Source organism: Schistocerca piceifrons, chromosome 7 (assembly GCF_021461385.2).
Source record: "Schistocerca piceifrons isolate TAMUIC-IGC-003096 chromosome 7, iqSchPice1.1, whole genome shotgun sequence".
Lineage (NCBI taxonomy): Eukaryota > Metazoa > Arthropoda > Insecta > Orthoptera > Acrididae > Schistocerca > Schistocerca piceifrons.
The window spans coordinates 306,380,891-306,406,802 of record NC_060144.1 but is presented as its reverse complement, the minus strand read 5'-3'; the positions used below and the strand labels follow the sequence as shown (position 1 = coordinate 306,406,802).

Below are 25,912 nucleotides of genomic sequence, written 5' to 3'. Positions count from 1 at the left end.
CATTCCATACACTACTGTTTGGTTGGCACTGAGGCGTACTCTCCGATGCTATCCGTACAAAATCCATCGGTATCATGAACTGTCACCTGGCGATTTAGTGAAGCGGAGGGCATTTTCGGTGTGGGCGTTTCAAAAGATGGTGGAAGATGACGATTAGTTGAGTAACGCGTTGTGGACCGACGAAGCTCATTTCACGCTCCGACGGTCTGTAAACGCCCACAACTGCTGAATTTGGGCTACCGAAAAACCTAGAACTGTCGTGGAAACTCCACGACGAGTAAGTCACGGTATGGGTTGGATTTACCACATCTACCGGTATCGGGCATTTTTTCTTCGAGGAAATGCATGATTCTGGTTTTGTAACTGCTACCGTGACGGGTGAGAGGTACGCCGATATGTTACAGAATCGCATCATCCCCAACGTGGCTGATAAACACCTGCTGGAACGTACGATGTTTTTGCAGGATGGCGGTCCACCCCATATTGCTAGACTCGTGAAAGATCTCTTGCGCACGTCGTTTGGTGATGATCGTGTGCTCAGCCACATATTGAGCATTTCCTGTAAAGAACATCATCTTTGCTTTGTCTTATTTTGTTATGCTAATTATTGCTATTCTGATCAGATGAAGCGCCATCTGTCGGACATTTTTTGAACTAAATGATTACTAACTGAAACCCTCAGCTGCCGACAGGTGTTGTTGATATACCTCGATGTGGACAGTTGAAAATGTGTGCCCCGACCGGGACTCGAACCCGGGATCTCCTGCTTACATGGCAGACGTTCTATCCACCTGAGCCACCGAGGACACAGATGAATAGCGCGATTGCAGGGACTTTTCCCTTGCACGCTTCCCGTGAGACTCACATTCCCAACTGTCCACAATTCTACGTATGTAATCTACCTTATAGACATTTGCCCATCCACTCATTACTCGCGCACGCTTTGGCGATTCCCGTAAGAGTTTGGGCAACCTGTGCGCATTCGCACAGACGAAGGTCAATGGCTGGGTAGCCTTTAACTATATATGTGAAGACAGTAACTTTTCTCGAAAGAACAGAATACTGTTGATGACCGGGCAGCTTTTTCCTGGAATAAATGATGACTAACTGAAACCCTTAGCTGCCGACAGGTGTTGTTGATATACGTCGATGTGGACAGTTGAAAATGTGTGCCCCGACTGGGACTCGATCCCGGGATCTCCTGCTTACATGGCAGACGCTCTATCCATCTGCGCCACCGAGGACACAGATGAATAACGCGACTGCAGGGACTTATCCCTTGCACGCTTCCCGTGAGACTCACATTCCCAACTGTCCACAATTCTACATAGCACGGTCATCAACAGTATTCTGTTCTTTAGAGAAAAGTTACTCTCTTCACATATATTTTTTGAACTTTTGTATTTTTTGGTTCTAATAAAACCCCATGTCATTCCAAGCATGTGTGTCAATTTGTACCTCCCTATCTACATTATTCCGTGATTTATTCAGTTTTCAAATTTATACTGACTTTTTGATCCCCCGGAATATGCAGACTTGTCCGGTACTCGTACACTGCGGACCTCGGGATCACAGCACAAAATTGTAACACCTGATGATGTGCATATAAAAGGCACAAACGGGTCGAGTTCTAAACAAAAAGAACCTTACAGCTGAAGCGGTATATTGAACCTCTGTTATAATGCTCAGTTGCGGGTTTTCCTCCGACAGGATTGTTTGAACTGTAGTTCAAGTCGGTCGAGTAAAAGCGACGTAAGACAGGGAGGAAGTGCCGGCACATAGGAAACTGGCTCGGTGGGAGGCACTATCACCTTCTCCCACTGCCACTGGCCCTCCAGCGGGCGCTCGTTCACGAAGTCGAAGTTCCAGCGGCGGGTGGCTGCGGCCGTCTCCTCGGCGGCCATCTTGTCGGCGACGTCCTGGGCGGGCCGCAACACGTAGACTGCCAGCGGGTCGTCCGGCCAGCGCGCGCGGCGCCGCCTGCGCCCGGCGTCGCCGATGCCGCCGGCGCCGCCGTCCTGGCCGGCCGACTCGTCGTCGCCGAAGAGGCGGCGGCGCACGCTGCGGGCCCGCACTACTTGCCGGCGGTCGCCGTCTGGAGCCTCCCGCTACAAAACACAGCCAGTGGAGCTCGCGTCAAGTGCTGAACCGAAGACAAACATTGCTGCAATGTGGGCACAGTAGGGACTCTACAATATCATACAGGGAGTACATCTAAGAGCGTGCAAAAATGTAACAGGACGTAGAGAATGCTCCACTGAACAATTGGAGGCAGGCAACCTCGGGCTAGAGAAGCCATCCTAAGGAGACGTGGAACTAAACTTGTCTACCGCTTTGTCTAGCGTTGCTGCTTTCCAGCTTATTTAGAACTGACATGCGAACAAGTTTACACGTACTATGCTGTTTATTTACATGTACTATGTACTATGGATAAATAAACAGCAAGACGAACAATTCGAAGCTGTTGTGTACATAGTTCCGCGTAGTCAGCGCGTACACAACTTTCCCACTAGAGCGCGCCCCGCTAAGCACAACAGCGCAGGTGCAGCTCTCGTCTGTCTCCGCACTACTAGATGGCGCTGCCATAGAGATCCGCGTAGTAATATGTAACGCAGCCAATGAGATTGCTGCCCCCCTCCCCCTTCACTTTTCCTCTCCTTCCCCCCCTTTTTTTCCCGTCATCTGACCAGTTTCCCCCCACCTGCACTCGGGTGTGGTATGTCATATTTGTGCCAACTTTTTAGCGCAGTGTTTAAAAAAGTGAGTGTTCAGTGTTGTGCGTCTTTCCACAGTGTTGTGAACAGAAATCATGCTGTCGCTGGGTGTGCATTTTATATCTCTTGTGAACAGAACCCAGACTGTCACCATGTTTTTTAATTGTCTGTCTATTATTTTTCTGCTTCCTGTGTATTTTATTAGCGTCATCAACCCTGTGTTTTATGTTTTAAGCTCCAGAATTTTCTGCCATTTTACCTTTAAGTCACCGATTTTATCGCCAACTGTTATTATTTTTTTATTATCTTCATCTTTTTAAAACAAATTCTGTAGGCTGAAGAGCGGCGTAATAAGGTGCTGCCAGCCCGCCCCCTTTAGGGGGAATCGAAACTCAATAAAGGAAAAAAAAATGAGATTGCTGCTAACGTAGAACCTTTTCTCCTCGCGGATCAGACTCGCGCAGTCATACATGAACGCGCGAGGTATCATAACGAGTGTACAGACCTCCGATTAGTCAGTCTGCATTTGTCTGCACCAGTCTGCACCAGTCTGCATCAGTCTGTACCAGTCCATACGAGTTCTACATTTGTCTTTACCAGTCTATAGTCAAGTTTCAGTCTGCGCCTTTTAAGATTACCTTATCCCTGTACATAGCCATGACGATAAATGTATAGACACTTTTGTCAAATATCAGAGATATATGTGAGAATACCCCCCCCCATGAACCATGGACCTTGCCGTTGGTGGGGAGGCTTGCGTGCCTCAGCGATACAGATAGCCGTACCGTAGGTGCAACCACAATGGAGGGGTATCTGTTGAGAGGCCAGACAAACGTGTGGTTCCTGAAGAGGGGCAGCAGCCTTTTCAGTAGTTGCAAGGGCAACAGTCTGGATGATTGACTGATCTGGCCCTGTAACAATAACCAAAACGGCCTTGCTGTGCTGGTACTGCGAACGGCTGAAAGCAAGGGGAAACTACAGCCGTAATTTTTCCCGAGGGCATGCAGCTTTACTGTATGATTACATGATGATGGCGTCCTCTTGGGTAAAATATTCCGGAGGTAAAATAGTCCCCCATTCGGATCTCCGGGCGGGGACTACTCAAGAGGATGTCGTTATCAGGAGAAAGAAAACTGGCGTTCTACGGATCGGAGTGTGGAATGTCAGATCCCTTAATCGGGCAGGTAGGTTAGAAAATTTAAAAAGGGAAATGGATAGGTTGAAGTTAGATATAGTGGGAATTAGTGAAGTTCGGTGGCAGGAGGAACAAGACTTCTGGTCAGGTGACTACAGGGTTATAAACACAAAATCAAATAGGGGTAATGCAGGAGTAGGTTTAATAATGAATAGGAAAATAGGAATGCGGGTAAGCTACTACAAACAGCATAGTGAACGCATTATTGTGGCCAAGATAGATACGAAGCCCACACCTACTACAGTAGTACAAGTTTATATGCCAACTAGCTCTGCAGATGACGAAGAAATTGAAGAAATGTATGATGAAATAAAAGAAATTATTCAGATTGTGAAGGGAGACGAAAATTTAATAGCCATGGGTGACTGGAATTCGAGTGTAGGAAAAGGGAGAGAAGGAAACATAGTAGGTGAATATGGACTGGGGGACAGAAATGAAAGAGGAAGCCGCCTTGTAGAATTTTGCACAGAGCACAACATAATTATAACTAACACTTGGTTTAAGAATCATGAAAGAAGGTTGTATACATGGAAGAACCCTGGAGATACTAAAAGGTATCAGATAGATTATATAATGGTAAGACAGAGATTTAGGAACCAGGTTTTAAATTGTAAGACATTTCCAGGGGCAGATGTGGACTCTGACCACAATCTATTGGTTATGACCTGTAGATTAAAACTGAAGAAACTGCAAAAAGGTGGGAATTTAAGGAGATGGGACCTGGATAAACTAAAAGAACCAGAGGTTGTACAGAGATTCAGGGAGAGCATAAGGGAGCAATTGACAGGAATGGGGGAAATAAATACAGTAGAAGAAGAATGGGTAGCTTTGAGGGATGAAGTAGTGAAGGCAGCAGAGGATCAAGTAGGTAAAAAGACGAGGGCTAGTAGAAATCCTTGGGTAACAGAAGAAATACTGAATTTAATTGATGAAAGGAGAAAATATAAAAATGCAGTAACTGAAACAGGCAAAAAGGAATACAAACGTCTCAAAAATGAGATCGACAGGAAGTGCAAAATGACTAAGCAGGGATGGCTAGAAGACAAATGTAAGGATGTAGAGGCCTATCTCACTAGGGGTAAGATAGATACCGCCTACAGGAAAATTAAAGAGACCTTTGGAGATAAGAGAACGACTTGTATGAATATCAAGAGCTCAGATGGAAACCCAGTTCTAAGCAAAGAAGGGAAAGCAGAAAGGTGGAAGGAGTATATAGAGGGTCTATACAAGGGCGATGTACTTGAGGACAATATTATGGAAATGGAAGAGGATGTAGATGAAGATGAAATGGGAGATATGATACTGCGTGAAGAGTTTGACAGAGCACTGAAAGACCTGAGTCGAAACAAGGCCCCCGGAGTAGACAATATTCCATTGGAACTACTGACGGCCGTGGGAGAGCCAGTCCTGACAAAACTCTACCATCTGGTGAGCAAGATGTATGAAACAGGCGAAATACCCTCAGACTTTAAGAAGAATATAATAATTCCAATCCCAAAGAAAGCAGGTGTTGACAGATGTGAAAATTACCGAACTATCAGCTTAATAAGTCACAGCTGCAAAATACTAACACGAATTCTTTACAGACGAATGGAAAAAGTAGTAGAAGCCAACCTCGGGGAAGATCAGTTTGGATTCCGTAGAAACACTGGAACACGTGAGGCAATACTGACCTTACGACTTATCTTAGAAGAAAGATTAAGGAAAGGCAAACCTACGTTTCTAGCATTTGTAGACTTAGAGAAAGCTTTTGACAATGTTGACTGGAATACTCTCTTTCAAATTCTAAACGTGGCAGGCGTAAAATACAGGGAGCGAAAGGCTATTTACAATTTGTACAGAAACCAGATGGCAGTTATAAGAGTCGAGGGACATGAAAGGGAAGCAGTGGTCGGGAAGGGAGTAAGACAGGGTTGTAGCCTCTCCCCGATGTTGTTCAATCTGTATATTGAGCAAGCAGTAAAGGAAACAAAAGAAAAATTAGGAGTAGGTATTAAAATTCATGGAGAAGAAATAAAAACTTTGAGGTTCGCCGATGACATTGTAATTCTGTCAGAGACAGCAAAGGACTTGGAAGAGCAGTTGAATGGAATGGACAGTGTCTTGAAAGGAGGATATAAGATGAACATCAACAAAAGCAAAACAAGGATAATGGAATGTAGTCTAATTAAGTCGGGTGATGCTGAGGGAATTAGATTAGGAAATGAGGCACTTAAAGTAGTAAAGGAGTTTTGCTATTTGGGGAGCAAAATAACTGATGATGGTCGAAGTAGAGAGGATATAAAATGTAGGCTGGCAATGGCAAGGAAAGCGTTTCTGAAGAAGAGAAATTTGTTAACATCGAGTATAGATTTAAGTGTCAGGAAGTCATTTCTGAAAGTATTCGTATGGAGTGTAGCCATGTATGGAAGTGAAACATGGACGATAAATAGTTTGGACAAGAAGAGAATAGAAGCTTTTGAAATGTGGTGCTACAGAAGAATGCTGAAGATTAGATGGGTAGATCACATAACTAATGAGGAAGTATTGAATAGAATTGGGGAGAAGAGAAGTTTGTGGCACAACTTGACCAGAAGAAGGGATCGGTTGGTAGGACATGTTCTGAGGCATCAAGGGATCACCAAGTTAGTATTGGAGGGCAGCGTGGAGGGTAAAAATCGCAGAGGGAGACCAAGAGATGAATACACTAAGCAGATTCAGAAGGATGTAGGTTGCAGTAGGTACTGGGAGATGAAAAAGCTTGCACAGGATAGAGTAGCATGGAGAGCTGCATCAAACCAGTCTCAGGACTGAAGACCACAACAACAACATGTGAGAATAAGATTAACGTACTAATACCACAGGAACTTCAGATTGTCAATTTTAAGTAGCATCCAGAACCAAGTTAAGTAATTTTTATGCTTGTTATTATTTTAATAAATGTGTGTGAAAATTAATCCAGTTCTGTTTAAAGTTGGTCACCGTCAATCTGCTACTCTAAGCGTGCAAGTGGCATTTCTATCGTCTGAACTAACGGCAGAAGATAAATACGCCACGATAAGACCACGAGACATATTGCTGACACTCGCCTACTTCGTTAGAGCGACAAGTCAAATAATCTGATGGTGTGTGTACTGAAGGTCTTAAAGTACGCTCACCACAGAAGCCGAACGAAAGTTGCCGTAGTTTAATGAGAACTGAAATATATGAAATTATTGTTGCGGCTAGGGTAATGTCCAGGGAACAAATCGATTTTGCACCACCTCCGTAATGTATTGTGTTCCAAAGGAGCCTTCGCCAGCAGCAGTGAAATCGTTGCTGCGCGTTACTGAGTAAGTTTGTTTAGTTTAAGAGCTCATGGCTGTATAAAACTTCTGTCCGATCATTGCTGATGTGTGGCGAACTAATGGCAGACAAGTGAAAATGGTAAATGATGAGGGGTTTTGTACCCACAGTACCTACTGTAGAATCCTAGAGGACACATCATAATATTACTATTTACTGTACATTTGTTGTTTATGGCAGAATTTGAAACTGTCTACAGCGCGCAATTAGAAATTGTAGCTGCACAGGAACACAGTAAATCACCTTTTACTGTACGTATGCGCTCTCAACATGACCAGTAGTAAATTGTTTTCAGGAAATTATATAAACTGGTCAAGAAACCGAATACCACTCGTCAAGGATCGAAACGCAGAGTCTTCTGAACTAAGAATCACTATTTGTGACTAAATGCCGTTTCCAGAATGAGATTTTCACTCTGAAGCGGAGTGTGCGCTGATATGAAACTTCCTGGCAGATTAAAACTGTGTGCCGGACCGAGACTCGAACTCGGGACCTTTGCTTTTTGCGGGCAAGTGCTCTACCAACAGAGCTACTCGCCGTTTGTTTCATTTTTTGTAGAAGGATTGTTCTTCAGAAACGGGTTGATTGATGCTAGCCCCAGAGAAACCTGTTTTCATAAAATTGTGTAAACTGATCAAGCAACTGAACATAGGGCCCCCAAGGCTCGAAATGCATAGTGTGCTGAAATAAAAGTTACGATTTGTGACTAAATGCCGTTCGTTTTACTTTTTGTAGAACGATTAATTTGGATCTTATGGGCGCTCAACGGCGAGGTCATCAGCGAGAATATTGTTCAGTAACACATTGATGCTAGCGGCAGAGAACCTTGCTTTATTTACAAAGGACTTTATAGTCAGAGTATTTTCGCCTTGCTACTCATCGTTCCATATTCTCTAAACGTGACGTCAATTCTATGTTGTGACTCAAAGGATATTTGCATATCGGTCACCATTATTAAATTACTTCAATTTATCCGTTTACTCCGATTTGACTGGGACCCTAAAATAACTCTACCAATAAATCCAAATCTGGTTTCGGCCTCTTCTGAAATTAATACGTCGTTTCTTCTTCGTATGGATTCAGAGGGATCTCCCCAAAAGTCTTATACTATTTCATCAACAGGTATTGGACCTTTCTGTTCAGGGCTATCTTAATGTTTCTACGATAACTCCATATGGTATTATTCGTCCGCCGATTTTACATGTGTTCCATAAGGACGTTGCGAGATACAAACGTATAGTGTAGTACAAACATCTTCTAGATATATAAGGGTCAGTCAAAAAGTTAAAAGTTTCCGTTCGAAGACCGTACAGTCGAGAACCGGCATTCCAGCCAGGCAAAATCGCCATGAGCATTGAGGCAATCATTCCACCGACGCACCAAGTTGAAGATATCCGTTTGATAAAACACCGTGTCCTTCTGCGTGCAGAAGCCTGTGATTGGCTGCTCCACACCCTCGTTCGACATGAATCGTCGTCCCCTCGAGACATTTTTAAGGGACCGAAGGCGGGATAATCGCATGGGGAGAAATCAGGAGTAGAGGGCGGGTGCTCGTGTGTCTCCCACTTCTGCGTTACGACATTTGCAAATACCACACTGATCACTTGCTTACGGGTCGCTGCTTTTATATACACGCAATGGAGTCGCACTGTGTTGCATATACGCTGCGGCAAAGCACACAAACGGGAAATTTTTGACCGCCCCTCACATATACTGCTCTCGCAGCACGTTTCTAACGCCATTAGATATAACGTTTTCTCTCTCTTGTCACTTGAACCAGGTTCAGTACATCACAGATCCAGATACTTCGAACGAGAAAAAAAATCGCACTAAGAGAAGTTACAAACAATTCACTCAAGAAAAATCTGTTTTTTGCGGGGGAGGGGGGGGGGGGGTTGTTATCTGCGACTTACAATCAGGTCGTTTTCGGCGCCTAAACGCCAGTGAGCCAATGGTGCCACGTTGCTGGAGGGGAAGCCTACGTTACAGGCGCAGACTCCTAACACACGTTCTCCCCACTCGTTGTCGGCTTTGTAACGCCACACTTCGTTTATTGTACACCTACACTTCAACTACTGCTTTTGGTCTTACTTTGGATTTGTGAGAGGTCACTTAATTCATACATCTTACTGGATAACTTACGACATATCCGAAACACGATTATTCCAAAGGCAACGTAATGATATATGCGTTTCACACTCACGTATCAACTGTAACCACGATTAACAAACGTGTTTAATTTGCTTCAGATGGAGGCGTGAAAGAAACAAGTGGCGACACAAAATTAACGTAAAATAACAATTTCACATATTCGTATATGATAAAATTGTTATCAGTATATTTACAAATGAAACGGTGTTTTTCTTTCACACCGTAACTGTCGCTTTTAATGTTTGTGAAGTATAGAATCAAAAAGTCATCCTTCGCCGCTCGTTATCTGTTAAGCCAAGCTTTTGTTTTGATCAGACAACAGCATTGGAAGGGCAGCATTAAAATGTATCCGTCATGGCATATACTTAAAGGCAATTTCTTTTTAATAAACGTCCAAGGAACTAATAGTTAGGTAAATGTAATGCCGTTCCTCGTGAGTATAAAAATCTACGCAAAAAGACCACAGTAAACTGGTATTAAGCCCCATATTCTTTTCATTGTACCTAAATGATGTGTCAACAGTCTTTTTCTACTGCAAATACCACATGCACGCTGAAAACCACCAGTTGTATGTAAGTACAAAACGAAAAACCTGAAGAAAACTAACGAGAATCTCAATACTGATCAGTGTGCACTTATCAAATTGGCCCAGGATAGAGGTTCAAAGCTCAACTCATTCAAAATCCAAGCGGTACTTGTTGGTCATTCTAGGCTCACTAGCCCAAAATAGCGGGAGTCCCTCCCAGCTTTAACCGTAAATGGGACACATATCGACTTTTCTACTTCGGAAAAAAGTCTAAGAGTAATAACAGATGAAAATCTAAATTGGAATGAACACGTAACTATAAGGTGTAAGAAGGCTTCGGCATCTCTCCATGCCCCACAAAAATATAAAAAGAGCCTCCGTCCTTACCTGAAATAGTAACTTGTAAAAACACATTTCCAAACTATTGATTACAGCGATGTTAACCTGCAAGGCCTTTCTCAGGAAAGCTCATGGCGCTTGTAATTGGTTATGAATGCCTGTGTTCGTCAAATCTGTGATGCTCGACCCTTTGATCATATTTCAGCATCGTACACACAGCTGTCCTGGCTGCGTGCACACAAGTGCAGAGATTTCCTTACCCTCTGCCTTCTCCTCTGTCTTGTCAATGAAAACTGTCCCTCGTATCTCTCCTCGACCTGGACACACTTGTCTGAACAACAATGAAGAAACACCTGTTCTCATCAGAGCAAACTGCTTTCTGTCTCACTCCATCGTTCAGTCACCTTCTCGAATCCTTTTCAGTACCAGTAACCTGACTCTGGAACAACCTGCCGCACTATATTAAATGACTAAATAAAATCTCCATCTTCAGAAGACAGGTAATGAGATATCTACGAAAGCATCAATAAGATTACCATTGTCCCTTTACGCACTCGTTAGCCTTGTACATCCCTCTTTGGAACTCGACCTTCCTTATTTCCCAGTATTCTTAGCCGATGTAGTATCCTTAAATTTCATTTTCCCAGAACCCGCTATATCAGAAAACATCTATTTTGTTGCCCTATAAATTCTTCTTATATCTCGCACTATCATTATCGGTACTAATTTCACAATTGTGTCATTTTTGTTATTATTATTATTATTATTATTATTGTTGTTGTTGTTGTTAATATTATTATCACTATTAGTGACTGCATGCGGAGTATTACAAGCTATGCCATTATCAATTTTCTTAGTTCATAACCAGCATAATTTATTCACATTGCCACTTCAGACAGTCAATCATTTTAATAGCACTTGTCATACTAAAATTCTTATTACTGGTTAACTACGATATAAAAGATACAGCACGTGCGAAACCCTGTTATGATGTAAGAGACCGTCTGGTGACCCTAACTAAATCAGGTTAAATAAACAAATCATCACATGTAAACACAAAATTCGTAATTAATGTTCTTCTTGAATATTAATTTGTTTTGTAACTCTATATTTTCATATTCATAATTCGTTCACCACTCTCAAGCAATGGTCTTAAATTTATTTCGTATGGAAGTATAATATTGCGCTAGTTTCAAAGGCCCACAAAAATTTCAGTCTAATCGGATAGCTGCGGATTTTGGTTTATAAAGACTAACCTGTATACATAGGAAGAAATTAATTAAAACTAAGATGGTAAGGCAGAAGGTATGACGACTTGCCAGCAGGTCAAAGGCAGATGTAGATCCAGAACGCTCTGAGAACCCCTGGAGTAGTACATTTTTGCGTAAGACGAAGCGCCCTATGGGCCTGAACGGTTGTCGGAATCTGTAGTGCTGTTCTCGTTCACACCTTCATTCTGAAACTCTTAAGAGTTATCGGAAATGTAATGCGAAGCTGGTGTTGATGAACGCCTCGAGCGCCGTGTGGGAAACCGATAAGGCACAGAGGGTCTGCAGTTCCGGGAAACAGTCTGCGCCGAGCCATTGCGAAGCGGGACTGCGCGCTGCCTGCTGTGACGTCACTATACTGCTGTAACTGCCGCCGGACTTGACGCAATATCCGTTGGCCGAGAACAGCGGAAAAAGCACTTCTTCGCTGGAACTCTGCTTCCTGCCACACTCACAGCTGCTTTATGCGACGTAGCTGCGTGCCTCACGACCGTGCAACGATGATAAACCTGATATCTTTCGTCATCACATCAGTATACAGAATCTGCGCATACAGTATGAAATTCTTGGCGAATACATGTCATTTCCCTTTATCAGTTTGTGTCATCTTAAGGAAATGATGGTTTCCAGAGTACTGTTCCAGCTTTTCAAGTCCTCGTGAAGTAGGCGTCACAACAAGTGTCGAACGTACCCAGATAATTCCGTGTACACCACACAAAAGGGTAGTGCAGATGCTCGGGTAATTTAATTGGGAATATTTGGAAGAAAGAAGACTCCTTCGTCGCGAAATGCGGTTGTTTAGATTTTAAGAACGTAAATTTTACGAAGATGTTTCGACATTCTGTTGCCACCCGATGTATATCTCACGCACAGATCTCGAGAATAACATACGAGAAATAAGCGAATGCACAGAGGCGTACAGACAGTCATATTTTTCTATCGCTCATTGTGCAATTGGAGCAGAACATAAAATAGCTAAAATTGATACCAGGTACTCGCCGATTCGCAGTGTACTGTGGCTTCTGGAGAACATATGTAGATAGAGATGTAGAAGGAACACGGCCGACGGAAGCATATAATGTAGTCCAGGAAGGCTACCGTTACACTGTCCAGCACTTACGACGTGTTTACGTGTATTTGATAGCAGAAAAATGGTAGAATCTTCTGATAGCTATGAATTACAATATCATATGAAACCATTCTAAACGACTCCCTTAATTCAGTGACAAAGGAATTGTTCCCAATTTGGGAGCCGGCGCTTCAGTAAGGAACCGCGCTGCTGCTACGGTCGCAGGTTCGAATCCTGCATCATACATGGACGTGTGTGATGTCCTTAGGTTAGTTAGGTTTAAGTAGTTCTGAGTCTAGGGGACTGGTGACCTCAGATGTTAAGTCTCATACTGCTTAGAGCCATTTTGAACCACTTTGGGATTGCGTTTTTCAAGGAGACGTTGAAATGTCAAGGGCGGGATTAAATAAAATTTTAGGTTCCTTGTGGTGTCCATTTTTCGTAGTATCTGTATATTAACTGCAGTATTTTACAAGACATACGTCGCTTCCTTGCTGCACATTAATATTTTGCTTTATTTGTGCACCCAGATGCGTTTCGTCTTTTTAATAAGGCATCTTCAGTGGGTGTCCTTTGATATCACACGATTGTTTATTATAACGTATTGGTTACAGATTTAAAACAGTTACTTGGAAGTTTTTTTACAGTAAAATGAAAAAGGTACTCACAGAGCAGCTTCTAATTCATTATCTGAAAACCATTCAACTTTCCCTCACCCAGAAAAGTGGTTGAAAGCGTTCAGTTTTTCGTTTTGTAACTGCAGTTTCGTAACACAACACTTTGATGCCATCTTCCGTACCTAGAGAGTCATCTGTTTCTGCAAGTGTTGCCAAGTTTCCGAATTTTTGCTTTCATTTGTTTCTTGTCTGACTGTGTATGTACTGATATTAGTTTCTGTTTACGTGCGTGAGGGGAAAAAAGACTAAGCGAAACGGTCCTTTTTCGCTAATTGTTATTAAATCCAGGAAGGTCAGTAGTTGATTCAGCATTTGGTGCAAAGATTAACAGCTAACCCCTGACACAAAGAAATGTAATTTAATGCTAATAAATAGTCGACAAGATCTGAAATAGTTCAATTTCGTAATCGGAGAGCAATAACTGAAACGACCATATAAATTCATCAGAGGCACAAACAACTGTTAAGAGTCCGATTTATTGAAACATTGCTAACGAAGTATAATTCACGCTTGAACTTGTTAGCTGTCAAAACTCTCGTTCGACTAATTCTTTCGTAATACTGGACTTAACGGTAGAGATAAAAAAAAAGTGAGATTCAAAGAAGAATTGCGCATTTCATAAGGCGTTCGTTTGCTCAGCGTGAGAGTGTCACTGAAGTATTGAACTAACTGCCGTGGGAGACATCACAACAAAGCGATGATGCCTACAAAAACGTGGAGTCATTACTTCATCTACTGCTAGGTAGCATATCGGGCAACACGTGTCCATCAGCGCACTCAGTCAGCTGCCAGGTTCAGGTTTTCAGCTCCCTCCTAGTTCATGCCCATGCACTGAAGATTCTCTGCAAAACTTCGTTTCCCGGTGTTATGAGGTCTTCCTCTACTTCTGCATCCATCCGTTGGTTTCCACAACAGTACTGATTTGGGGATTCTTCCACCATTCAAGCGTAGAGCGTTCCCCACAAGCCTCAGTCTACTTTGAACTACGATTTTGTGCAGGCTGTGTAGAGCTTCCAACAATTTTATAGGTTTAAACAAGGTTGTGATAACTGATTTTCAAAATTCGCCTCAGCCATCGCTGTTGAAAGATACTGCGCTATTGTGCTGACATTTGCTGACAATTTCCAGGTCTCACGTATGTATATGGCTATCGGTAGCATTATAGAGGAATACAGACGAAGCTTTGTGGACATATTTATAAAGTCTAATTCCCCGTTCTGCTGCTCATGTCGGCATCCTCATCCTTTTTATTACAGATGACGCGGCCCCGGTATATTAATCTATCAACACCTTCTATGACCTCCTGTTGCACTACAATTTCATAGATACATCTGCACTTTTTACGTATACAGTTTTGTCATATCACCATTTGTTTTAAGCCCTACAGAACTGGCTGTCAAATCCGACTTGAAGGTCACTAGTTTGTGGTATTTCTGCCAGAAGAGCGAAGTCATCAGCAAAATCCAGGTTCGTAAATGTGCATTGTTCATTGTAACGTATGTCCATGTTGGAGTTGTCCATAAATTTTCTCAGTACGTTATCTACGACCGATATGAAAAGAACTAATTTTTACAGGCAAAACACGGAGAAGATGCAACAAGTCTATGAAGAGACCGCCTACACTACGCTTTTTCGTCCTCTGCTAGAGTACTGCTGTGTGGTATCGGATCCTTATCAGCTAGGATTGACGGAGGACATGAAAAAGCCCAAAGAAGGGCAGCTCGTTCGTATTAACGCGAAACAGGGAGAAAGTGCGACGAATATTATAAGCGATATAGGGTGGCAATCGTTAAAACGAAGGCATCTGGAGTTCAGACGAAGTTTCAATCACCATCTTTGTCTTTTGTATATGAAAATATTTTACTGTCGCCAATCTACATAGGGAAATAAAACAGGAGAAATCAGAGCTCCTACAGAGTGGTACGGCAGAGAAGTAGTCGGGAAATTATACGGAAAACCCTCTGCCAGGCAAATAAGTGTTGATTTCAGAGTAGTGATGTAGGTGTAGCTGTAGAAATGGTGACAAAATGCATCCTTGTCTGACGCCTGTCAGAATGCTGAAAAGAGGAGTGATCCCGTCTTCTGTTTTATACAGCAACTCGAGACTTGATACGGGTTTCTGAAAAGATCACATAGAGACGGCAAGGATTTCCATATAGACTTACAATATTCCACGATGATTTTCTGTGCATACTATCAATTTTCTTAAAAAATCAACGAGGTTTAGTTGCAATGGATAGCTGAATTCCATGCCTCGCTTTATTACGTTGCGCATAACAGATATTTGTTCGGAGCGGCATCTCCCACTTCTAAAGCAGCTAGTTCTTCTCGTACTGAACAATCGGCTGTTTCTTGTATCCTTTTTAGCAGCACGAGGCAAAAGACAGTTTCTAGCATCGAGAGAAGCGTGATGTCTCTCTAATTTGCACATTTGGTTAGATGTCCGTTCTTCGGTAGTTTTACTATCATACCACGCCTGCAGTCTTCTAGAACTTGCCTAGCTATATTGTACAGTTTAATAAGTCTAGACCTGTATACTGCATATTGCAAAAAGTCTGATAGAATTCCTTGAGGCCACGTGCCAAATCTGGCCTCCAACTTAAATATTGCGTAATGACCATCTGGGCAAATCTACTAAGTTTAGGCTTAGTACAGCGTGGTAGCAACGATCTTTCTTCCCGTACACGAAGCGTGATTTAAATAGAAAATAAGATTGATTGGGGCAGGGGTGGGCGGGCTACCTGTTTGCATCCTTTGCCACACATCGAACGTAAGGATGCAGATGCAGATTTCATGTTATTGATCTCTTTCTCCATCACGTATAGGGACACCACTTGCATGTTTCTTTCTTTTGGTAGTTTCTTTTCCCTAACGAATATTATTCCTTTATAGCGTTTGCATACTACTCCCGGTAAAGCAGCGGGTGTCCTAACGGATGATAGTGCATTCACGTTCGACCCCGAGGAATCCATTCGGAATATTGTTAGTGGGTTGGGTTTCCGTCGTCATTGTTTAGCCTACCAAGGGGGAGAATGCGTTGGTGCTGACTATCTGATCACAGCACTCGTCGTCAATTCGAATGCTGTAATCCTAAACCTCTCGACAGTGTCATGTGCATATTAGAGCGTATGCCATTGTTGATAGTAAGGTCCGCGTCAGTTGAGACCGTCATGCACACAAAAATGAAAGAAAACATACAAGAGTGGTCCCCCTACAATACTTAGATAAGTTATATTTTACGTCTGCACTTGAAAATGGATTACAGTGAGTTCCAACAATACATTATGTATATACTGCGCCCAAAAAATACCTAGGTCGCTGTTAGCCAGTAGATCCCGAGGGGCAGGTCCTCCCGCCAAGTCTGCTAGTTTTTCCCCTTCTTTGCTGACATCGCAGCTTATCTTCTACAAGGACTATTTAGTATGACTCTAGTGCCAAGTTATGAGAACTGGCGACGGACTGAGAGAAGCGTCAGTGTGAAATCCTTTGACTTATCCCACTTTTCACCTACGAAATCAAAGTAACCGCGGATCTTAACATTACCATCCAATGAACAGGTCATCGTAATTGTGACATCACGCAAAGATCGCAGTGCCACACCAAAGTCGGCAATGCGCAAAGATACCACAGACATTAGCGTCGTCTCGCTGCAGTCTGCAATGCCCAATGGAAGGCGTTCCTGAAGACATGCCCTCTCTGTCACTTGGGTGGCGCCGTCTACTGAGACGAGCATGGACTCACGCTGTGCCGCAATTTGTGACCATCGATGAAGCAGTCACCTTCATCTAGTTACAACACCAGCGCTATTCAAGTCACACATGGAAATTTCTCGCTTTTTTTTTTTAATATGGACTTCTACTTCAAGAGAAGAGTTTCTAATTACGTTCATCATGCGATGGTTTACTGTTCGAAGACAGTTGTAAATATTGGACACATTCTTATGGCAATGGATTGTATCAAGCTAATTAATTTAATAAATTAGGCAACGTAATAAAGTGCGCTAATGTTTCATACGTTACAGTTCCGATCAGCCATCTCTCAGAACAATCAATGAGCCCACAGCTATGCCCAGATGCCTGTAGCATCGTCAACTCATAACAGTCACCAGCAGTGGCTCATTCTCTCATTCCACGAGATGTAATATGAGCGACCCACATTACTGGCATATACTGTAGTGATTACGAACTGTATTTCATCGCTACTCTTCCTCTTTCAAGCCAAGCACTGGTGTTAAAAGATTTCTCAAATAATTGGGTTTACAGCCACCTACGTCCAGCTGCCACCAGAGTACTATCGTGCGTTATCGAACTCGGATAGGTGGGTCGCTCTCACGGAAGGACGGTTTATGAAGCTTTCTGTAGCATAATTCCCGTCGCGTGGAGAATCTGAAATGTACTGCCTCACCGCTGCTCTCTTCGAGATGTGAGTTATGTATTCAAATCTAATTTCACCTCAGCTCCTCCTTTCGTTTTCATAATCATCCTTATGCGTGAAACACAGTGCTGCACCCTCACTGCTGACGCTCTACCTTCGACGCAAGCATACAGATTGCACCAAGATTATACATATGGCGAAGGATCCTAAGTTGAGTATTTTGAGATATGGGACCAATGACAGGAGATGAATCTTTTAGTTGCTATGACGTCTTCCATGAGCAGTGCGTGTGTGACACATGTTTGTAACCTGCCTGTGTTTCGCAAAATTGTCTGCGATCCAAACTGCAAAAACAATACACAGACGTCTGTGGTGAATCTACGGTGGAATTTACTACTGCATACTGGATGATTCAGCTAATTGGAGGAAAAGTGCAGTGAACGACCTCTGTCAGGATAAGGAGCAAAGAAGGTCATTTGGACATATGTCCGGAAACGTATGATTTGCTACAGGCTATTTATTGAATCATCATGCCTCTACGGTACAATGCAACGCACGACACGCTGTGATAAGAGAACCGTTAGATAAGTGTTTCGAAGTGGCTCCCATTGGCCTCTAAGCATGCGCGAACACCACGCAGCAGTGACTGCCGCACACCATCAAATGTGCCATTCTGAAACTTAAAGGCTTCACTGGGAGTATGAATGCGTTGTTTCACTACCTGCACGTCCGAGATGGGCCTGCGTACACGATATCTTTCACATGCCCGCACAGGTATGAACCTAAAGGTTCGAGACCTGGTGACCTCGTCCGAGGCATTGGTGGTGGTGATAAGTTTCTATGGGACCAAACTGCTGATCTCATCGGTCCCTAGCCTTACACACTACTTAATCTAACTTAAATTAACTTACACTAAGGCCAACACACACACCCATGCCCGAGGGAGGACTCGAACCTCCGACGGGGGCAGCCGCGTGAACCGTGGCAAGGCCCCCAGACCGCGCGGCTACTTCGCGCGCCTACCTCGTCCGGTCCAGTGGTCGACCTAGATGTTGTCGAGATGCTTCCACAGGAAAACGGGCTGGAGCACCGTCATCTAGTGGCCACATTACCCCTCGTAGTACTAAAGGCAAGACTTCCAGCAGGAGAGGCAGGTTACACAAGCAACAAGTATAGACAGGTCTCGTCCGTCAGGCGTTGTGAAAGGACGACTGGTCCCACGAGGCAATCGCCAGTAATCTTTCGAGTGTGGACTTGAAAGACTAATACATGCAGAACATTTCCACTTATTTGGTGTGTTCTTGTATGTGCTTTCCATTATCGAAAGTTACACTGTCAAAGATCTTTTATCTCTACCGTCAACTGGAAGTACCTCCCACTGGAACGCAGTTCCGGCCATGTGTCCATATGATCTCATCCACTCAGGAATCGTTTCCTGCAGTTTTCCCCTTTTAGCCAAACCAAGCTGGATAGTGTATAGCTGGTTGTCGAAGGAACTGTTCATCCGGCATCATGCTAACTAGAATAAATTTATCACGGTGGATAGAAACTTACAAGAAATTTCGTCGTTCAAGGCTGTGACAGCTTGCCGAGTTTACAGATAAAGAATCGTTCACGTGGTTGAATTAGAGGAGACGGTGTTGAACCCCGTGAGAGATGATTCATTAATTAGCGCCCATCAACTTGCCTGTCATGTGTTACGCCTCGAGGAAAAAGTGGGGAGAGAACTTAATCACATCCCTGACATAAACAACGTGTGCCAGCAAGGTTCGAATCAATTTATCCCGGAGCTGGGATGTTACTGCAAGGATCAAGTTGTTTATATCACTTCCGACCATTGGTTACTTACCTCGAAGTATTTATTACGAAATTTATTTGCAGTCGCGAATTCTTTTGACATCAACTGTATTAGTTACGGAAGTATTACCTGTTGTTGTTAAATGAAAATTTGTGCCGAATCGGGACTCGAACCTGGATTTCTCGCTTATCGAGAGAAGTCGTGTCAGCCATCTTGGCATCCGTACACGTGTCCCACACCGATCAGAACCTCCACTTGGAACATTAAAATAAGTTTTATCCGCCTATACGGGTAAAACGACGATAACAACACACTCATTGAACACGTTGGTCTCATTACCCCTGTTGTTGAATCCAAGTAATGTTGAGCAATAGTGGTGTATAAATTGTAGCATATGGAGATTCGAATCGGTGCAGGAAGCGTGCATGGATATCCGAGGAGGAAAAGATGAAAAAGAAAACTCGTGCTCAGAGCGAATGTCTATCATGTATGGGACCCGGGTTCGACTCTCAGCAAAAAAAAAAAAGCGGTAAACAGCGCATCACGTCGGTATGGAAAAAAATTATGGTTAAGGCGACAGACCGCGACAAGCGGGAAAGCCAGATTCTCGTTCCGTACCGTCACAAATTTACACGTGTCGCCAGTAGCACAGCTGATGTCAAAAGAATTCGGAATTGCGAATAAGCTTAGTAACATTAATACAGTTTCAGATCTTTACCAATGTCTGTTGTAACTGGATTCGCCCAGTGGTCATCCCTAGACAATCACTAGATATAAAGAAATCAACTTCATATCTTTAGCCGTTCGTGAGAAGAAGTAAATCGTAAGTAATTACTTTTTTACAAAAAATCGCGAAGTGAACTGTTTAATAATCTAAAACAAACAAAACTCTATCGTTATGGATCCCACTGATCACTGATGATGCCTTAGAACAGGAGAAGGCGAAACGAGTTTGGGATAAATAAAGTAACTAGCAGCAGGAAAAGGCAAAAAATTGTTCAAATGGCTCTGAGCGCTATGGGACTTAACTTCTGAGGTCATTAGTCCCTTAGAACTTAGAACTAGTTAAACCTAATTAATTAAACCTAATTAACCTAAGGACATCACACACATCCATGCCCGAGGCAGGATTCGAACCTGCGACCGTAGCGGTCGCGCGGTTCCAGACTGCAGCGCCTAGGAAAAGGCAGTTTTATTTACAAAACAAGAACAAAATATGTTGGATCACAGCGTATTGATAACTAAAATAGTTCTAACCTGAGGATTTTTAAACCTGTCTGCCGAAAGAGAATCCAAGAATTAGACGCAGCAACAATTAGATCTTAGCAAACATTTTTTTCGTGGGAAACAGCGCCTGGATAGCGACCATTCCCACGCCGCTTCCACCAGCGTCTCTTCATAAGGCAATTTCCACACATGACAACTAAACGGAATGGCACCTCCTGTGGCTGTAACGCTGTAAATACAACTTACTACCCCGTTTGGTAGCGCTTGCTATCATTTTATGGTGGCACCGGTCCGCGATTTACTACACCTGCGAGGTACCACGAAACCTGCTCCGGCGCCGGAAGGAAGGCGTTTTATTGCGACGCGCCTACATTCGCGAGCTTAGTCCCCTGGACGGACGGAGGGGCACGCCGGTGCGCGGTGTGGGCGCGTCCCCCCTGTCGCGCGATAATTATCGCTTAATTGAGACATCCTCATCACCTCAAATGACTCCCCGCGCCGCTGCACGCCCCACACGTGTGCTCCGCAGCCACGGGACACGGCCCACCTCGGTCCTGCGACCGACAGCGCATGTCCGGGAAACGTCTGCTAACGGCTGCAGCGTCCTGCCCACAGCCGTCCCACCCGTGCAACCTCCTCAACACAACCACCTGCACACTGCTGGCCATTAGCCCTTAGAGTCTCATTGGGGTCACACACACCGCGACTGTTTCTTGTCGCTCTGTTGCTAACGCAAAATTACCCTACTGGCCATTAAAATTGCTACACCAAGAAGAAACGCAGATCATAAACGGGTATTCATTGGACAAATATATTATACTAGAACTGACATGTGATTACATTTTCACGCAATTTGGGTACATAGATCCTGAGAAATCAGTACCCAGAACAACCACCTCTGGCCGAAATAACGGCCTTGATACGTCTGGGCATTGAGTCAAACAGAGCTTGGATGGCGTGTACAGGAACAGCTGCCCATTCAGCTTCAACACGATACCACAGTTCATCAAGAGAAGTGACTGGCGTATTGTGACGAGCCAGTTGCTCGGCCACCATTGACCAGACGTTTTCAATTGGAGAGAGATCTGGAGAATGTGCTGGCCACGGCAGCAGTCGAACGCTTACTGTATCTAGAAAGGCCCGTACAGGACCTGCAACATGCGGTCGTGCATTATCCTGCTGAAATGTAGGGTTTCGCAGGGATCGAATGAAGGGTAGAGCCACTGGTCGCAACACATCTGAAATCTAACGTCCACTGTTCGAAGTGCCGTCAATGCGAACAAGAGGTGACCGAGACGTGTAACCAATGGCACCCCATACCATCACGCCGGGTGATACGCCACTATGGCGATGACGAACACACGCTTCCAATGTGCGTTCACCGCGATGTCGCCAAACACGGATGCGACCATTACGTTTTGCCATTCGTGCACCCAGGTTCGTCGTTGAGTACACCATCGCAGGCGCTCCTGCCTGTGATGCAGCGTCAAGGGTAACCGCAGCCACGGTCTCCTAGCTGATAGTCCATGCTGCAGCAAACGTCGTCGAACTGTTCGTGCAGATGGTTGTTGTCTTGCAAAAGTCCCCATCTATTGACTCAGTGATCGAGATGTGGCTGCATGATCCGTTACAGCCTTGCGGATATGATGCCTGTCATGTCGACTGCTTGTGATACGAGGCCGTTCTGTATTACCCTCCTGAACCCACCGATTCCATATTCTGCTAACAGTCATTGGATCTCGACCAATGCGAGTAGCAATGTCGCGATACGATAAACCGCAATCGCGATAGGTTACAATCCGACCTTTATCAAAGTCGGAAACGTGATGGAACGCATTTCTCCTCCTTACACGAGGCATCACAACAACGTTTCACCAGCCAACGCCGGGCAACCGCTGTTTGTGTATGAGAAATCTTCAAATGGTTCAAATGGCTCTGAGCACTATGGGACTCAACTGTTGAGGTCATTAGTCCCCTAGAACTTAGAACTAGTTAAACCTAACTAACCTAAGGACATCACAAACATCCATGCCCGAGGCAGGATTCGAACCTGCGACCGTAGCGGTCTTGCGGTTCCAGACTGCAGCGCCTTTAACCGCACGGCCACTTCGGCCGGCGCATCATCTTCGTGGTGTAGCAATTTTAATGGCCCGTAGTGTATTTGGTAGGAGATTAGAGCACTGTTCAGTTGTTCTTCCCGAAGCTGCCGTTGTTTCCTTTGTCAGTAACCACTAGAATGTGACGTGGACCTGTACTATAACCGTTTCTTTCACGCTAGCGTCTCCGAGACCGCAGCTGCTGCTTTGCGTCACGGATTCAGTAGCCAGATCTTCGACTCCCATTCATGTTACGGACCCTGACTTTGAGAATAGTGTTATAAACTGGTTTGAGGACAGTTCAGAAAGTGATGCTGGATCTGATAGCGGCAAGGAAATTGAAAGCGAACGTGATTCAGAATAGGAGCAGTGCAAAAGTGAAGACGAGTTTGTTTTGCCACCAGTGAAATCTTTAAATGTAACAAATGATTAAAGTGTAGAGACAGATTATTAGCGAATGGTTCTGCTAGAAATATGAATTCATAAGAAATGACGATGAAAAGAAAATTACGTTTGTTTTAATTGATAACACGAGGAACAAATACGAAACATCATATTTCTTACCACAGATACAGCCTTATGGTGAATGTTGTTCTTGGACGAAGTTTAAATTAACATCAACTTGTATTTCGTGATCATTTTACTGACAAGAAGAACATACGCGGGTCACTCCAAAAGAAATGCACACTATTTTTTTCTAAATCCATCTTTTAAACTGCATGTTTGAAAGTTTTACAGTGTGTGAATAGATCCTTTAGGAACAATATTTTCATTTCGCCACATAATTTCCATCCCTCTCAACTGCCTCACGCCATCTTGGAACCAGCGCCTGTATAGCAGCACGGCAAAATTCTGGATCAACCTGTTGGAGCCACTGTTTGGCAGCGTGCACAAGGGAGTCATCACCTTCAAACCTTGTTCCACGAAGAGAGTCTTTCAGTTTCCCAAAGAGATGATAGTCACATGGAGCCAGGTCAGGACTGTAAGGCGGGTGTTTCAGGGTTGTCCGTCCGAGTTTTGTGATCGCTTCCATGGTTTTTTGACTGGCATGTGGCCGTGCATTGTAATGCAACAGCAAAACATCCTGCTTTGCCGATGTGATCGAACACGACTCAGTCGAGCTTGAAGTTTCTTCAGTGTCGTCACATATACATCAGAATTTATGGTGGTTCCACTTGGCATGATGTCCACAAGCAGGAGTCCTTCGGAATAGAAAAACACCGTAGCCATAACTCTTCCAGCAGCAGGTGTGGTTTTGAATTTTTTTTTTCTTGGGTAAATTTGCATGATGCCACTCCATTGATTGCCTCTTCGTCTCTGGTGAAAAACGATGGAGCCTGTCATAATTCTTCCAAGAAATTCATCTCCACCATTCTCGTACTGTTCCAAAAGTTCGCTGCATACCGTTTTTCTTGGTTCTTTGTGAGCCACTGTCAACACCCTGGGAACCCACCTGACACAAACCTTTTTTAACGCCAACACTTTCAGTATTCTGCAAACACTTCCTTCCCCTATCCCAACGTATCGTGACAATTCGTTCACTGTGATGCGTCTATCAGCAGTCACCAGTTCGTTAACTCTCTGCACATTGCCTGGAGTGTGTGCAGTGCGAAGCCTGCCGCTGCGAGGACAATCCTGAATATTGCCGTGCCGGCTTTCACCACGTAACCTGCTTGCCCGCCGACTAACTGTACTGCGATCGACAGCAGCATCTCCATACACCTTTTTCAACCTCTTGTGGATGTTTCCCACTGTCTCGTTTTCACAGCACAGGAATTCTATGACAGCACGTTGCTTCTGACGAACGTCAAGTGTAGCAGCCATCTTGAAGACATGCTGTGACGGCGCCACTCACGGGAACTGGTTGAACTAAGTTTGAAAACAAGCGGGAAGGGTGTATCTACACACTGTAAGACTTTCACACATGCAAAATGAAAACTGTATTTTTACAAATATAGTGTGCATTTCTTTTGGTGTGACCCTCGTAGAATCACTGAAAGTCAATGAATACTACTTATTTCTCTTTTCACTAAAGGATCGATGTGTGCTACCACTTTCTGAGCAGTACAAATTTGAAGGTAAGATATCGAGTTGATGTGAGTCAGTGATCTTCTGTGGGTAGATTTCGGTTTCTTGATTGTGAAGAAGGTTGCTCGAACGAGTAGGTAGGTCTAAACATCAACATAATCGTAGCTGCGAACTTGTAAAGTCGTAGAAACTTTCGTTGAGGAAAATTTTTGTAGGTATCTAAGCGACTTACTGTATAATGGAACTATTCAGGCAACTTCGTGTCGCACTGTAAGTTTATAAATTCAAACTGCAGCTAGGCATCAAACCAAATTTATTATCGCCCATCAAGCTTCGTTTCATTGATTTGAAATGAACTACTCTCTATACTAAGAAATTGCGTCGCAAGTATATGTAATTGCGTCAAAGAATACGGCGAACGTGACAAATGGCCATTCCTTTGAACACAGGGCATATCTGCTCTTTTTCTGCGCTACAGGGGCCGACGATATATATGGCCTCTGTGGCGTACTTCGCAGCACAGACACAAAACGTCGAGTTGCAGCGACCGACTCCAGCGGGAAGCCAGTTACTGTTCTTTGAGACCACTTCAATACTTCCACGTAGTTGCGCGTTTAAACAGACTCACTCTCTCGATATTACATGACTAAGTTAAGGGCTTTATTTGGTACCTTTTCACAGACATTCTTATTTCGTGTCAGGTCCCGGACGTAGCCGAGCGTTCGCGATGAATGTCGAACAAAGTAACTATTGTGACATCACAAATTCGTTGCGGGGGCGGGACACTACATCATGACGTCGGAAAGCCTTATTTTACTATCAGCAATTACTTGTCGGCCAGAGAGCAAGTAGGAGCTCTCTAGCTCGCTTAGCCGCCACCAGAATATGTCTACCAGATTACCAGCACCGTCCGAATTCGACAGCCGTTAAATCGCTGTCTGTCGAGACTATGGATTATGACCGCGGGACAGTGCCGCTTGCATTGGTCAACATCTCATGACTGTCATATGAATATAAAATCGGCGGATACAGGAGGGCGATTTTCAACGTTATGTGGGATCTCAACGGCCTCACACAACTAGCGCCCGAGAGGACAGAAATACGAAATGCAGATGATAAACGGGTA

At 43.9% G+C, this 25,912-nt stretch overlaps 1 protein-coding gene across 6 annotated transcripts in view; it reads right to left on the bottom strand.

The window, feature by feature from the left end:
• The window catches only part of LOC124804862, a 297,784-nt gene that overhangs the window by 17,853 nt on the left and 254,019 nt on the right, over positions 1–25,912 (bottom strand). For all 6 annotated transcript variants that reach the window (XM_047265222.1, XM_047265225.1, XM_047265224.1 and 3 more), the window contains one exon: positions 1,812–2,108. In XM_047265222.1, the coding sequence (XP_047121178.1) occupies positions 1,812–2,108 (297 nt within the window). The remainder of the gene's footprint in view (positions 1–1,811; positions 2,109–25,912) is intronic.